This window comes from Trichoplax adhaerens, genomic scaffold, assembly GCF_000150275.1.
Source record: "Trichoplax adhaerens TRIADscaffold_15 genomic scaffold, whole genome shotgun sequence".
In the NCBI taxonomy this organism is placed as follows: domain Eukaryota; kingdom Metazoa; phylum Placozoa; class Uniplacotomia; order Trichoplacea; family Trichoplacidae; genus Trichoplax; species Trichoplax adhaerens.
In genome coordinates this window covers 732,763-749,782 of record NW_002060957.1, presented here as the reverse complement: position 1 = coordinate 749,782, position 17,020 = coordinate 732,763, and the positions used below count along the sequence as shown (strand labels likewise).

Here is a 17,020-nt window from a genome sequence, read left to right as displayed (position 1 = left end):
TTGTCAATGTTATCTTACAAGATTAATAGATGAGTTATTGCAACCTAGACTATGTAATATTTTTATACAACTGCACTTTGCAGTTCTTTGCTATTCCTACCCAATGGATTTCTTCATCAATTCAACTATCCTTAACATGACGTTGCGATACTCTAAGCGTAAATTAAATTAATGGTTAAAGTAGAGGTTTGTTTCTATTGATTGTTTCCTAATACGATACTTTAGAAGTAGGGGCTCGCCAGATTTCTTTAACTTATACTACTGACGGGATAACAAAGGCTGCTTTCTATTCATTGCTTTTTAAATACTTCTAATGCAAGAATTCAACCCCCCCCCCCCATTTTTAAAATTTATACTTTTTATTGAAGACTTTTTTATCCTCGATATATAGAGTTACTTTAATATGTTGTCTTAACATTGATAATCTACATTTATTACGATGATATCACCAATAGGATTCTCTATCTTAGTTAGAATGCCACAATACGTTGCTGCTATTTTGATGCGATTTGATTTAATAGCAGCTTTTATTTCTTTTTCAATTAACGCAAATTTTTTCTTGCCTACGGTGCTAAGAAAAAATATCCTTGCTATTTTATCGGATGTGTATCATCAAACAGCTACCTAGGGTTCCTCTTCAACATAATGACCAGGAAATAATCTGGCCTAGTAATACTCTTATCATTAAATACAAATAAATAAAATTTCAACTACAGTTTATTTACCGTAATAATACCCATCAAGTTGATGTCCTGCAGTCAAAATGAATAATTACTCTTCAAAATATTGTCACGATAATACTGTTCTTCACGTACTCCAATAATAATAATAATTGTGTTATTCATTCACATTACGTTGGCCCTCTTACTACACTATTTAACGATTACTGTACCACTTGGCCAAAAAAAAAAAAAAATCCTTTAATTGTTGTATAAATACTTATGGTATCCAAGACTAGGACAATAATGATTAATACATGTTGTCCATTTACTTCATTTGTTTGGCAATAACTGGAATTCGTAGATTTGAGATGTAATTCTATTTGACTGATTCAATAGTAGACGCGACTACCAATTCAACATAGTCAATTTATTGATACAAACATGGTAGATATTCATTATTACACTTAGAGTTTGCTTTTAACTAACTTCGACAACTTCTATCATGTCACCATAACGTCGGTTGCACATTCCTTCTTGATTTAAAGTCACTTTAAATGCTAAGGATTATAACTATTATAGACTGAGAAAAAGACATTGTAGAATTGTGCCACATAACAATGTTATACTTATTTAATACTGTATAGATGAAATAGTAATATCGTTAGAAATAAATAATGCATAATATATTCAATCTAATGACAAATTGATTGTAAAAAAATTACCCCCATGGTGATACAACTCGAACTCATTTGAAAGTAATGATAGTTTTAAAAAGTAAAAGAGATTCTATTATTTCAAGAGAAGTAAGTAGATTCGTTGATTAATCAATTGATAGTCTGAGGCTGTGTTACTATACCTTATGGAATTTGTTATAAGTAGTCTAGTGAGGACAAATGACATAAAGTTAAACCGTATTACGATACCATATTTAACGTCTTACATGATGTAAAATAAGTTGACTACTGGCTATAGTGAAAACTATTACTTGTTCATTTTGGACTCAATAACAGCGTTAAGAATAGATGCGAGAAATGTTTTAAGTTACCCATAAAATGGTCATGAAAAATGGTGTCTGTCTGCGATTTTACTGAACCAATTTGTAACTAGAGACATTCAGTGTCAACTTACAATTAACTACATCCACATGATTGTATAATATTCAATCCAACAACAGAATTCCGTTGTAATCTAATTTCTATTCTAGCCATAATTAAAATGATCCTGTATTCGTTTAAATTCTTTATGTTCAAAAATAAATTTGATAAAAATTTTCAGTTAATTTCGGTTATCATTAATTGATTGATTGATTGATATTGAAAGATCTTTGACATATAAGATATATTGTCAGAAATGGCCATAATTGATAATTTATATTCCAGTTATGTAAATGACTAACGTGTGAAATATTTAATTTCATTTTAATTGTTGGTTTATGAAAGGTAGCAATACATAGCTGAAAAAAATCTAATTTATATCATTTCACCTTTTCTTTTTCATAAAGAATGGCACTATACACAAAAGATATAGCTCATGTTCTTCTATTTATCTGGACGATAGTACTGTAAGCCAACCCAATTTAAGGTGTACGCTAAAGTGGTAAGCGCTAGATTACAGTTTATGATGACAAATTTGTCACAAGTGAAAGAAATATTTTTAGCCGTTGTTGATCAGTTGTTGTTCATACCATTTTCTTAACATAGAGATTGATTTTAACGTTGATATTTTTAAACAATTATGGCAGTAAAAGAGTTCAAATTGGGTTAGATCATAATTAACTTTATGCTGCATCATCGATAACATTGACTTTCTTAGGTTGAAAATGCTACACTCTCTCATTTTGTACTATTGAGTAAATAATAATATCAGCAACTATCTAGTTTGAACTAGCTCAGTCTTTCGCATGGAATGGATTTCATAAGTGTAATAGCTACCATAGAATTTTTGACGCTAAGCCTTCACCGCTACAGTACTGTACAATTAACCTGTGATATGGTATTACATGACAACATATAAACCATAAGTCATGATTACTATTTTTATTGTATCGAATCATTAATATGAATCGTTTCCTATGACCTTAAATGGTTCTTTTTTCTTCTATCGTTAATCCTTCTTTCAAATTGAACACGCTTAGTGTATCATTGGCTGTATGTTACCTAATGAAAGGAGCGTAAGTAAAAAAATGATTGTTCAATATCGACAACAGAATCTGTTTATTACTTTCAATACATAATATCTATGAGATCGGATTGAAGCTATAAACAAGTTGTATAGTTTTTTACCTTTTTTTTCGGTAATTATGTCAATAGTTGTCAAGACTACAGACTACTGCTACATTTCATATTCTCTTTGTCAACAATTTTAAATCAAATTCTTTGTTTTAAAATAGTTTTATATGTTTTGCCTTACGTATGTATAGACATGATCCTCCCAGGCTTAAAGATATCTTCGATGAAGAACTACATCCTTTAATGGTTAGTAAGTCGTCAGTCTAATTACTACTAGTTATGAAAATGTTGTATTGTCACAAGACTATATACAACTATCGCTGAAAAATACGAGTGCATTACATGATTTAGTTATTATTATTAATAATAATGACATAGAAATACGCTATTGAACTTGAAGGTGATTGCCGATTTGCTACCGTTCTGTAAATTTGATATGATTACGATTACTTTTTATTTTGAATAAGTATCTTTCACTTTTCAAAAATACAGCGGCCCGTCAGAAAGGAGACGATAATAAATTTACCTGAGCACCGCCATGTCTATAAATTTTTCAAAACTTTATTTTCTTCCGCACAGGTAAGCTTGTCTGCCTTATTTCTGGAAAACAGTAATTTAAAGTCTTCTATCATGAATGTTCTATATTTTATACTAATTAGTAATAATAATAATATCGAAGCTGCTTAATGGTCATTATTACTCCATTTCTTTGATAGTAGCGTATTCTTAGTGATTCATTGAGGTTTTACTGAATTACTGTTTATTTCATTTTGTTGGTTTTAGCTTACTGCAGAATGTGCCATTATTTCTTTAATTTATGTGGAACGATTAATGGAATATGCCGAGATTGATATTCATCCTAGTAATTGGCGACGAGTAGTTTTAGGCGCAATTTTATTAGCATCAAAAGTATGGGACGATCAAGCCGGTAAGGGTACTTGATAGTGTTATAATGTGCATTTTCCATTAATAACTTTTTATAGACTACTATCGAAGATATCTATATTCAGATATCATTTTATATTTTGCTCAATAGTTTGGAATATAGATTACTGCCAAATTTTAAAGGATACCACAGTCGAAGATATGTATGTTATTCTCAATATGTAATCATTCGCGATTTTAAAATTTAATTGATCTTTATCTACGTAGTAATTATCGTTGATGTCTTCATTGAAAAGAGTAACTTTTTTTGACTTTCTATTCTGGATATGATAGGAATGCGTTAGAAAGAGAAATCCTTCAGTTGATCATGTTTAATATCAATGTTCCGTCTAGTATTTATGCCAAATATTACTTTGATTTAAGAACTGTTGCCGATGAAAATAATTACATATTACCTACTGAACCTCTCAGTACAGAAAGAGCGAGAAAGTTAGAGGTAAACGTTATTCCTATGTATCAAAGCGTATGATAGTCGACTCACATAGAAACAATATTGTATTAGGAAAGCAAAGCAATCTCTTATTTATTATCATTTTTCAACCTACAGGCAATGAATAGAATAACTAATGAGAATTGGCCTGAGCATTCTCGTCCAAATGTAAAACGTTATATTAGCCTCAATCCCCTTCCAAGTAAAAGTGCAGCTGTACTATCTTAAATGTCTGGACTATAAATATTTGTACCGAAAGTATCAACAACATTATATGACAAACGGAAATTGTTATAACGGATCATGAAAGATCTTACTACCAGCTTAGACTATACTTGCAAATTGTCGTTATGTAAATTTTGCAGATAAAAGCATTGATTTAATTTCAATTTTATTTTTCATGTAAATTGTAACTGTAGATTTTTACCTCAAGAGAGACGGATAACAAAACTTGAACTGTTCTATAGGTTTGCGTTCAACGCTAGTCAACATGTTTAAGATTGTACAATAGTTCTAATGCCTGAAATGGAAAGCACTAGTTTTGAATAATTGACTCGAGCCGGTTCTAAATAAGACAATATGCTACATTTATTTTTTTTAAAATATAATTTGAGTATTATCGTAAAATGGAGCGTAATGACATTGAGTACTAGAGGGATTAATTGTTATTACAAAGAGTAACCTTTAATTTGTTAACTACAACTTGCCAGTTGTGTATTCATTGACTCTACTTAACTGCCCATTTATTCACTGGATATGTAATGATGAATAGTGAGCTGTTGATACTGTCTCTGAATATATTCAGTAGGTCAATACTCTGCTGTACACCAATAGTCCTATTCAAATTTGAATTGCTATTGCATTTACAGCCTATTTTCACCGGCGAATGACATATTTGATCTGTTATACGATATTTCTTCCATTTTTATTGATTTACTGATGTATCTATCCAGCTGTATTTATGCCCAGCTACCATTCTAACAGTGCATGCTCAGGGCAGTATAGTTCAGTAACAGACGTGTACTTTGCTTTTCTGTCATTTTCCATCCTGCTCCATGCATCCAGTACGAAATACATAAGAATTGGACCGGCGACAAAGTGGAAAGTTAACGAATTAGATGGTTTTCATTACAGAAGATAGCATATTGACGAATGAATCATGTCCTCTTGAATCTTCATATTTCTCAGCTTACCTGTAATATAGACTTCAATACGTACCATTGAAAACTTTCGCTATGTAGTAAAATACTATATGTCAGATTGCCGTTATCTATCTCTAATTTGACAAGTTTTGCTTTGGCTTGTGTATCTTTTCTACTTTAGTTACTTAAATGCATAGCTATAATATTATATACCAATCAAATAAGGATTTTTTATTGCCTTGAATTTGTTCGTAATGAATTTTATCATTTGACCTTTACAACTTGTTATAATGAATAGTAATGTTGCAAATGTCAATAACCGTAATTGTATAATTCCACCGTTTGATGCTATTAATAATGTGAATATCAACACGTTTATTAAGTGCTTAGCGAAGTTGCGATGCCCTTGCTTTAATTTAACGTTGGTAGACTGTACACTCAGCCTACACCTATTCAATACAAATGAATAAAATTTCTTGGGTCATGATTTGCTGCATTTTAACATTACTTGTCTACCCAATGAATAATATCAATGCTGTTAATTTTATTCGATATTATTTAGTTTGTAGATGCACTCGTTCACGTTAATTTTTCATTATACGGGTATTTTCAACTCTGACACCAGATTTAGCACAGGATCTAATACTGTCATCCCTATGAACGTTTTCAGTCTTTAAGATATATAAATTCTATTCTGGTGCGTACAATTCCATTGATATTACTGAAAATTTGTGTGAGCTTTAGCTGTGCTCGAAAGAAGTAGAGTAGGGATTAGAGGTGCTCTTCACCTCGTATCTGGACGAGTCAAGCAAATAGGAAGATTTAGACAGGCAATTTTAAATGCGTTTATTCATAATTTTATTTTATCTACGAGAGAGGAAAGAGCAAGTCGAGCAGAAGAATCTAAAGAATAGTTTACCCGATCAGTTTCTTGTGCTATAACTGCAAAAAGCACATTACGTCCACTAAGCTGTTCTAGTGCATGCAAGGAATTCAATCGATGTCTAGAAATTGGGGTTTAGCGTCACAATTTTCAGCGACATATATTTTGCACACTTTCGTATGTTACGGTTGTTACCACGGTACAACGTAACATAGCAAGTACTGTACAATTGAAGTGTTGAGCCTTCCGGTCCACCGTAACCATTGACGGTGTAATACACTGGATCATAGTACAGTTGGTTAACCAGTCCAATTTCGGATCAGCAGATTGCTAACCTGGATTCCATAAGTTCTAACCTATCCATTGCACTCCATATTCCTCATCTTGAGTGCAAGAGTACAAACAGTGCGGCATAGCAAGTACCTTAGTACAGTGTTAAATAGATGTCAAAAATTTGGAACTTAGCGTTGGAATTTTGAGCGACATGAATTTTACACACTTTGGTACGGTACTACAGTACAATGTATCACAGTACTAAGTACTGTAACGACGCAGTCATTTTTCTGCCCCTTGTTGTACCTACTGTAGACTGTCTCATGAGTCATGACAGTCAAGACTAGACCTATTGAAAATGCTGCTGAAATGGCAGTATACTTCATTATACTTGTTCTAGTATATTTGTCCAGAACTGGCAGATAGATTGAGCGGCATTTTCTGGATGTGTTATAGGAAAATGGCTGAATTTAAATTGTATAAAGAAATGAATTAGAAGTATGGAATACTCCAGTCCAGTGCAATAAATTCTTTTCTTTTTGGGAGGCTTCGGGGCACAGTGTACAGTGTACAGTACTGAACCCTACAGTGCATCCTCTACCGTACTATACACTGTATGTCGACAGGAGAAGACTGTAAAAGAGAGTGTAATGAGTTATGTGTCCCGAACCATGGTATCGATCCAATACTGTGCTGTAGTAAATAATTTGAGGCATTGCATCAATCCCGGACTGGAATTCAACCATAAGTAACCAGGATTATATCGTCGCCCATACACGACATACAGTCCTGCTTCATGATTGCGCTATAGGATTCAATTGTAGACATAGTGTACAGTGTACAGTACCGTATTGAGCATAGCGGACTGTAGCACGGTTGACGCTGTTGTACTGTATACTGTAGCTCCCGCAAGTGGAAAAAGCAACATGGCTGCAGCTGCTGAGATTCCTACTCGACCGTTATCCCAATTATTTATCAATAATGCCTTGGATGCAAGAGATGAACTCGACCAGGTTAGATGATGAATAGTAAAGAATTCTTAATTTTATTCAAATACGTCACAATTCAAAGAAAATGCTTGCTCTGTAGTAGAATTTCATTTGCAAAGTTGTTCATCGACAAGCGATCGTTGGACTACTACCCATTGAGCGTGTAGTGCATGTCCAACGGGAATATTGTAGTGTTGTCGTTTAGATAGCCAATTGATTTATCACTGCCTTCAATCATCAATCTATACAGTGATTAATATCCATGTAAAGTATCATCGCTCATGGTATCATAATCTAGGATAGTATGCATGGCATAGAGGATTCAATCCATTCGTATCGCAAGAGCATCATACCAACAATAGACGACTTTCATACTAGCGCTGCACTCCTAACATGGCGTGCTATAACCAGTAGGTTGTAATCCATAGTAAGCTGTTTTATCCTAGTTTTCTTGTATGCAATGGCAGTAATCTTAACCTTATGCTCAGTAACTTAAAAATGGACAATAATTAAATGATAGATTGATTAGTCGTACTGTATATGGCTTAACAACCACGCTATATTGTAGTGGTAGAACTTGCTTATCAAAACAATAGCCCAACTCATCGATTGATGAGTTGGGCTCATTTTGCAGATCAAGGTTGTCATAGATATCCTCATCGGAATGCGTGCTAGCAGTAACAGGTGTAATCAATTGGCATTGATTGAGTTCGATTTGTAGATCAACAATCACGGCCAAGTCATGCCGGTGATGCTGCATGAACTAAAACGCAAATTTTACAGTGCAAAAGTTCAATTCCTCCTTGTTCTAGCAGCAATGCCAAACTCGAACATCATTTGTTGCTATTGAAATTCGCAGTGACAAAGAGCGATGATCGAAACGTATGCAAAGCAATCAAAATTTCCCCATCAGTCTAGAAGTAGAACATACTGTATCTAACAGGTTACAATGTCTTGACTCTGTAAATGTTTGTCCTGTAATGCACAATACTGAAGTTATTACACACTATTTGTAAATAGATCAATGCTGGCAGTAAAGAATTAAAAGATAAATGACATAGACTAAAAAGGTTACAATCTCTCGACTCTGTAATTAATGATCCTGAAATGTAGAATTTCGAAATGATTTCAATCATAGAAAGGAAAGAGTGTATACCTAACATAGACTTTAAGCGCACAATGTTGCTACTCTATAATGATCGACCTGAAATATAAAATACTAATGATATTGCATTGATTTTTTATAAACTGGATCAAGTAGTTATAGACCTATTGCTAGCCATGGATAGATCTTTACTATTGTAGCGTTGCTAAATGTCTTCATCTTTATAATTTCAGAAATGGGAAAAGAGCCATCAATTTTTGACATCGTTAACTAATAATTTATCCGAAAGAGATGCTCATGATAGTTTAAGCTCAACGGTAAGCCATGCAGACTAATAATTTTAATGTATGATAAACAGTCTAGTAATTTGTAAAATTTTGCATTACATAGGAATTATAACATGTGAACTAATTAGTACTCGTATGGAATAAATTAGATGTAAAATACGAATTGTATTTCTAAATTAAATACAAATTAGGATATCAAATTGATCTCTAGAATTTACAATAATTAAATTAAGATGTAAGATTTATATTAAACTACTTAGAGCCTTGTATGCTTTATACTAATGTAGAGTAATAATGGGTCATGATAGTTTATTGACACCGTAATTAATAGTTTAATAATCTAGTACATGTGTCACATCATATGAACTTTCAACTTAGATTACCGTAATGTTTTACTGGAACAGAACGTAAGATATATGCGAATAATTAATTGATAGCTTGATAAATTAATTATAGACCGCTACGTTGTTTACTTTTCAATTCAATGTTAACAGAAGTAATATCGTCTTTCGTTATATATATAACTTAACCTAGATATACTGTCTATCGCTATATCAGTGCACGTCAGAAATGCAAAAAGTAAGCAATTACTCTAGTAGAAAGTAAAATACCATTCATTAGCATATCGCCATTTCATAGGTATGCAAGGGACAACAAGAGTATGAAGATGTTACCATTGGCTTACTTTACACTATTTTAACGGACGAAAATGCTGCGCAAAAGGTAAGTTAATGTCAATTGAAATCCACTTTTAAGATTCCTATTTGCAACTACAGGCACATTGTACGCTAAGTCAAATTATTAAATTCTAATCGTAAATGTTATCAAATAATTATAATTAAAACTCAGGCGTATCGTGATTTAACTCTTTTATCACGAGATGGTCTTACCTTGGCGTTTACGAAACTCAATCAACTTATTGTTGAAAAGTTTTTTAAATTCCAGCTACGTACACGGAATCAGGTTAATTTTCCTAATAGTATTATGTCACAGACTTACACCCTCCTTATGCTATATTATTCTACATTGAAACAGCTTATATGGCTATTTACTGAATTTGTGAAATCTTCAGCAGCCGGAGCTGATGCGATGTGCTTTTATCTCTTAAGACAAATTATTGGTAAGAATATCTCGACTTTGTCATTGTCATGCAGTACATGCTGTCGCGTAATTTGCAATATTTTATGATATCGTTTTACTGTAGGAGGAGATGTTGGTCGTACCAACATTGATTACATCGAAGCTCTATTGAATATATTTCAAGAACATAAGTAAAAGTCATATATCTCTACGATTAGCGTTAAACGGTAGATGGAATTTGAACATTTACAATTAATATCTATTTATTTAATCCAAGGACATGGCTATTTAGCTACAACTTTCTTACGGCTGCCGTAGTATACGTGTTCCTTCGTCTGATACTTGATCATTCTGTGCCACCATTGCACCATTTAATGCAACGAGAAATCGACTTTTGCTGTTCTACACTAAGAGAAAAAGTAATTCTACATTCTCTTCAATACCATTGTTATTATGAATTTTTACAAAGTTTCCTTATTTTTCCAATTTATCAAATATAGTTTACCGATTGCATTCAAATTGGTCGCGACCTCATACGTTTATTGCAAGCAGTTGCCCAGTAAGATGTGATATATATATATAATATATTTGAACCGGATAGTGATATTTATAGTTTCTTTTCGATCATGAATCATTTTTTAACCTGATTTGTTAGAATTCCTGTCTTTAATACTCTTTGGAAAGACATTATACATAATCCTCGATCACTTAGTCCTCATTTTACTGGTAATTGTTCGTTTTATAAAGAGCCTCCATGTATACGACGAGTTATAAAGTGTATAGTTAGTACTATAATTTTGTTCTATTTTATTAGGTATCTCGCACTTACTAAAATTACGTACTTCCCGCAAGTTCTTAATCAGTCGTATAACTCCAGATATGGAAAATAAACTAGTCTTTCTTACTTCGAAGGTAACCCAAATTAAACTAGTTTGTTAGCGTTAATGCATAAAAATTTATCACGTAAAATGCATATTGTACTAATGTCAGTGATATATCAACAAATTCTAATTCTCTGGTTACTGTTTTCAATGTTGGAAATCTAGGTAAAGTTAGGCCATCAAAAGAAATATCAGGATTGGTTTCAGAAAAAAGTAAGCAAATCGATTGACTTTTACTTAATATAATTTCTTAGTCAGCGGATATGTGTTTGTTTTCGAAATTTTTATCAACTCTTTTCCTACGTCTGCAAAATAGTATTTAGCCAATCCGGAAAGTCATGCCCTTTTATGCGATATAATCCGCTTTATTTGTGGAGTAATTCATCCTACCAACGAGATCTTGGGATCAGATATCATTCCAAGATGGGCTGTGATTGGGTGGTTGCTACAATGTTGTCAGGTACCGCTTTAAAAATTTAATTTACCAATCAACGATTGCGAGTAAAAACTGCTACCACTAGACTTCCATCTACATTATTATATGTAACTTTATCTTGCTTTATATACGTAGTAAAATAAAATGCGTTTAATTTTTTTGCAAATAGAATAATGCAACATCCGCTAACGCAAAATTAACGTTATTCTTTGATTGGCTATGTTATCAACCTGGACAGGAAAATATTATGAATATAGGTTATTTGCTATAATAACAAATGCCGTATCTATGCTGATGACTAACTGAAACTTATTTGTATGCAGAACCAGGCATTTTGATTATGCTTCATTCTACGAGATCTCATATCACAATATCCGCTACCTTACTCGATTTCCTGTGTAGGGTATGTTGATTAATTAGCTGTTTCTCTTTAAATATTACAACAAAAATATTTTTTTTTAAGTGTCTATCCTTCTGATAGATTATAACCAGCTTTTATAAGCCAATGGAGACTCAAATACGAAATGCAGTTCGAAAGGCGCTTCACTTTGTGGTTGAGAAACGTGTTTTAAAGTAAAATTGATTTCATGAAATTGTTGATATTACTAAGAATTTTTCGTTATTTTTCTATTAGTAATTAGTTCTGTAATGAGTGATATATGTGAACACCAGGACCGCTGCACAGCTAACGACAACAACATTGAATTAAAAAAATCTTCCGTTTTAAATTTAGCTCTCTTTCTCCATTGTTTGATCATCAGAAGCTTGATAAAGAATTAAAAGAGATGTTACAATATAATTTCCCTGAATTTTTCAATATAGAAAGCGCTTCAAGTTAGTATAGTATTGATAGGATTACATTCCGCCGTTTGTGCTAACGATTCCTTGATTTTGTTCTCTTATAGCCCCACCTGTAACTAATTCCGCAAGTGTTGCGGTTAAATCAGGCAATGAATCACCTCCAGTAGATGCTACTGGTGATAGTTCTGCGTCTTCTCTAGAAAAATCAACAACTACTACGAATTTATCGGACAGCAACAAAGGATATGGAGATGACGAAGAAGATACGGCTCGTTTTTCAGATTCAGACGATGAACCAAATGTAAGATTATCAAATTACTAAATAATTATTTCTTGGTTTTGAATACCATTAAAGACAACATATAATTTTAGGATACTGATTCAAAGCAAGACTATCCAAGTAGCAAATATACATTTAAGCCCATAGCAGAATCACCTATGCCAGAAAGTCCTTTAGCTGATAGTGAAAATACAAACACGGATAGCATTGAAAATGATCGCAGTTTTCTTGCATTGAAGGAGTTAAGCCTTTCTGACAAAATATTGCAGTCATTAGTGGAGCTTAATCAGATAGGAAGGTAACCTGCTAAGAAACTGAAACTAGATATCTATGTACTTTGCGTCAACGCTGAGGGTATTCTATTAAATCTAACAGAGATAAGGCCGGAAAATGTGAAATCATCGACACCCTTTTCCAATTATTAATTGAACAGGTGATTGTTAATTATAATGTAAATTGTTATTTACCATCAAATATTATAGCAGTTATACCACTTAAAAACCAATTATTAGTTCACGAATGAGACATGTTTAAATATTGTATCTATATCTTGCGTATTTTATTTCTTGAATGTAGCATTTACCAAATGAGACTTTAAAGAAAATAGCTATGTATTTGGCGCAGTCATTGATACTTGATTATAGACCCGGTAGTCACCTTTTAGACGAAGATAAATCTGATGAGTATGTGTATTAATTAATACTACCTCTATTTAGATTTGTTTACGATATGTTGCTTCTGATGTATTTTCATTTAATTTCAATCATTATATATAATGTTTTGACAGATCGGTTACAAAGTCTCTTTATACTCCTCATTTTGCAATGATACGGTACCAAAGCTTATCTTTAAAAATTGGAAATAAAATTAGTATCGTTACAGTTATTAACTTTGAATATATAACACTTACTTTTCAGGAACGTTTTGGACGTAAATTCGACTGAAAAGAATATTCTTTCAAAGTTGTTGTACTATGTTAAGGAAGCCGGTGAAAGAAGGCTAGGATATATGGTCCTATTTTATATAAAAGTTAAGTAAGTACCACATGCTTATTTAGGTTTCAATTTTTGTTATTGATAGCACTAATACGTTCTGTTGTTAGTTACAATTCCGTAACTATGTACAAAGACTACGTTGAAGATTTAATGCGATTCGATGAGAAAATTAAGTTAAATGAGTGCTTATCGTATGACTTGAAGGTGAGTATGTAAACAGACATTTATTTAACTGTATGTTTACTCAAGAAATTCATAATTTTATCACTATCTAATGTCGCGTTCTAGATTTGCGGTGAAGACGATCGCAGCGTCTTTAGCTACATCCTACCTAGTGTCCTATCCCAAGTACGTTTGTCATAACATTTGAAGCATCGATGACTAGATATTACGTTTCGATGATATCTAACATTAGTATGATTGTTGCAATAGTTTAAGGATACGCTTAATGGGCAATTGGAAGTAATAAAGACTGTTGCATCGTATGTAGACCCTATACAGGTTAGATGGGTGTTATTCTATTGAATTATCAGGCCTATGTAATATCTATAGAATCGTAATCCAAAAATTTTCGGTATTCTAATTATTTTTGTAGTTATTCGAAATTTCGCGGCAGATTGCACTAAATAAGTGCGAATTACTAGGAAACGAAAATATGCCACAGTTATTAGGTATTACAGTAAATGTTACTATGCTCTTTGTTGGTTTTGTCCATTAATAATTCTTGCTATTGTAGTGGATTCTTTAAATTGGGATTATTATGAGCAAAGTACACTATGGCAACTTGTCCACTCAGAGGATCCAAAATCGGATGTGTTCTTTCCAGTGTTAGCGAAGCTATCAGCAGAAGGTATCTATTTAGACAGTGTTACTGAAAGATAGAGCTTGCTTTTAACTAAAGATTTCACTGGACTTAGATCACCCAGAAGCTTCTACAGGTTTCGTGACTGCCATGAAGACTATACGGTACCTGATCATTTTAGTTCTCGTCCCTATTAACAATAATTATTTACTGAGGAATTAATTACTAAATTTTGCCGGATTATAGACCAAGTACATCGTTGATTGATCAACTAATCTCAACAGCGAAGCGAGATGATTCATTTCTGATATGTATCTTCAGCCATTGGTGGAAGCATTTCCGCTGTGAAGTGATAGATAGCTTTATCGAAATATTAAAAAATTTACCAGAAAAGTAATAGTGATGTAATTACGGTTTTAAATTCGCTTAACTTCCTATTAACTAATTTTTAACATTTCCAGAAAATCGATTTCACGAAATATATTGCCATCCAGTAAAGAATTAGTTTTACGATATTTAAATGAAATCTATAGTCGCAACCATAAATATGTTACCTCAAAAGAGCTGAAACCGCTGCGACCAGTTTTGAGAGCTCTAAGTAGCGAAGCTACATTTAGTAATTTTGATACTTTACGAAGTATTGTTACTGGCGATTTTAAGTTTGATGATGGTGACACTGGATCTGGAAAGAGAAAACATGGAGATGACGATGATGATGAGGTACTCTTTGTAAAGGAATCGCGGAAGGTTTGTTAAGTGTGTATTATATCTATGCACTTGCTTTATTAGTAATACTATCGGTTTTAACTGTAGTCTAAAATTCGGGAAGCAAAGAAAAGAAGAGAAGATGTATCGTCATAACCGGCTTATTGATGATAACTTATTCTGTACAGTGATGTATCCAACAAGAATTATGAATCTTTGCTCGTAGGAATTGTGAATTATAACTTCCGAATATGATTAATGTACAGACTAAATTTCCAGACTTAGTTTAAATATATATAACAGGATAAGAATGACACTGATATGCTAAATTTCTATCTTTAGATAGCGTACAATGGAAATCAAAATTAGTGTTCGTATGCTTTTCTAGAATATCATGCTCGTGTCGCAACTGCTGAAAATTTATTATCATGCCTTTGTGACTTAAATACTACCAAGCTGTATATTGTATGCATTTACTGAAAGAGTTATAAGGCGTAATTAAATTTATCGTATCATTAAAACCAAAGTTTGATTGATAAACATCTTGTATGTTTCCTTTGTTACTCCATCATATCATACTTTAACCGTATAAAATGTGTAATACTTGTGTTAAAGTATTGCTGTGGTAAAGATTGTATTTCTTGTGTATATTTCGTTGCTTCTGTAAAAATTTCAATCTCATTCTTGGTCAACAAGAACTAATGAAGATCGTTAATTATCGAAATTTTTTTTTGGATATGATATAATTTATCAGCATTCCCTGATTAATGTTATTAAAAATATATTTCAATTCCATATGTCTTTCTTTGTTTGATATCAATATTACCACACTACAACAGCAAATAAAGTTTGATTTTGCTGGTTTGTATATAATTATTAAAGATTTCTTGGAAAATGCTGTCATTAATATTCGAGTTTTTTAATTAGTCAAGTCTGATCTGATCTACTTTTTCTTTTGATTAGAGCTAGCTATTACGCAATTTGCTAATATAGAAATTGACGTTAAAGAAATTTCTGTATGATATGCTTAATGATTCGATCTAATTTTTTTACGAGACACGAGCTATTAGTGGGTTACAGTATACTTATAATTATAATCATTCATGTGTACATCGTCAGTTATTCTTACTGCATAATGGAATGAACCCTTACAAATATCGATTTCGGTCTTTATTGAATATTATAACCTGCTAGCACTTAACACGGACTTCTAGGAGAATAATTCAGAAGTTCCTGGTACCTAATTAATTAGATTGTTTCATCTTATCACGTAGTTGCAGTTGCCGTTGCAGTACTGTATAATCCGTTAATACTCGTATATTAATAATCTCATGATTTGTCAATATACTGATGTAAGCATTTACAAACTTTCGTGCTAGCTTTAACAGTCATGAGTTTTAAGAAATTGAATTAATTGCGAAAGTTTGTATGGTAATCAGCCTTTGTAACTTACTCCTGCTAGATTTTAAATATCCATTACGCTGCAGGGCGATCTTACATTGACAAAGAAGGTTGTCAAATGGTACTTCTTATTACTGTTTTAAATTTAAGGGTAGAAGGTACACCTATAGCATCTAAAAATTTGACTGCATCGTAATAAACAATGAAGGATCGATTTTTTATAGATTTTAGATTCTGTATGGATCATATTATGAGCTATCTGCAATACGTTTAATCGGTCATATCAGTTGGTTTGTTTGCAAATTTTTAATTAAAATGCTAAAGAGACCATTCAAATAGCTACAAAGCGAGATGATCATTAATTTAAATTGAAGTTAAAGCATGATGAAAGATCAATTCAAGCTTCTACTAATAAAATTTAACTACAAGGTGATGGACGATAATCAGCATCACCGCTATTTACTATATATTATTCATGAATCCTTCCATTATCACAATACCATTGTGCTAACTACTATTTTACCATCAATATCCTGAGCTGAGTTTAAATTCAATAAAGTTAAAAATTTAAGTGTGCTGATACCATTAATAAAAAACCATATTACAAAAATTCTACGTGCTAATACTAGTAAAAAAATGGTAAAAATACTAGTCTACATCTGCAATTTATTCGAGCTACATGCTGTTAGATACCC

At 32.4% G+C, this 17,020-nt stretch overlaps 2 protein-coding genes across 2 annotated transcripts; both read left to right on the top strand.

Annotated features, from left to right (window-relative positions):
• Window positions 1–2,157: 2,157 nt before the first annotated feature.
• Window positions 2,158–4,304, top strand: TRIADDRAFT_30791 (uncharacterized protein; the record flags this gene model as incomplete). Its single annotated transcript, XM_002116430.1, has 6 exons — window positions 2,158–2,258; window positions 3,052–3,136; window positions 3,383–3,469; window positions 3,674–3,818; window positions 3,927–3,978; window positions 4,109–4,304. Coding segments are annotated over 6 exons (666 nt in total), but the record flags the coding sequence as incomplete, so codon positions are not given.
• A 3,224-nt stretch (window positions 4,305–7,528) lies between these two features.
• TRIADDRAFT_11602 (uncharacterized protein) lies at window positions 7,529–12,153 on the top strand (the record flags this gene model as incomplete). The annotated part of the gene is made up of 16 exons (XM_002116429.1): window positions 7,529–7,576; window positions 8,891–8,974; window positions 9,584–9,667; window positions 9,794–9,907; window positions 9,980–10,064; window positions 10,149–10,215; window positions 10,302–10,443; window positions 10,525–10,583; window positions 10,680–10,750; window positions 10,839–10,936; window positions 11,071–11,118; window positions 11,222–11,365; window positions 11,511–11,598; window positions 11,665–11,744; window positions 11,823–11,914; window positions 12,075–12,153. Coding segments are annotated over 16 exons (1,383 nt in total), but the record flags the coding sequence as incomplete, so codon positions are not given.
• Between the last annotated feature and the right edge of the window lie 4,867 nt (window positions 12,154–17,020).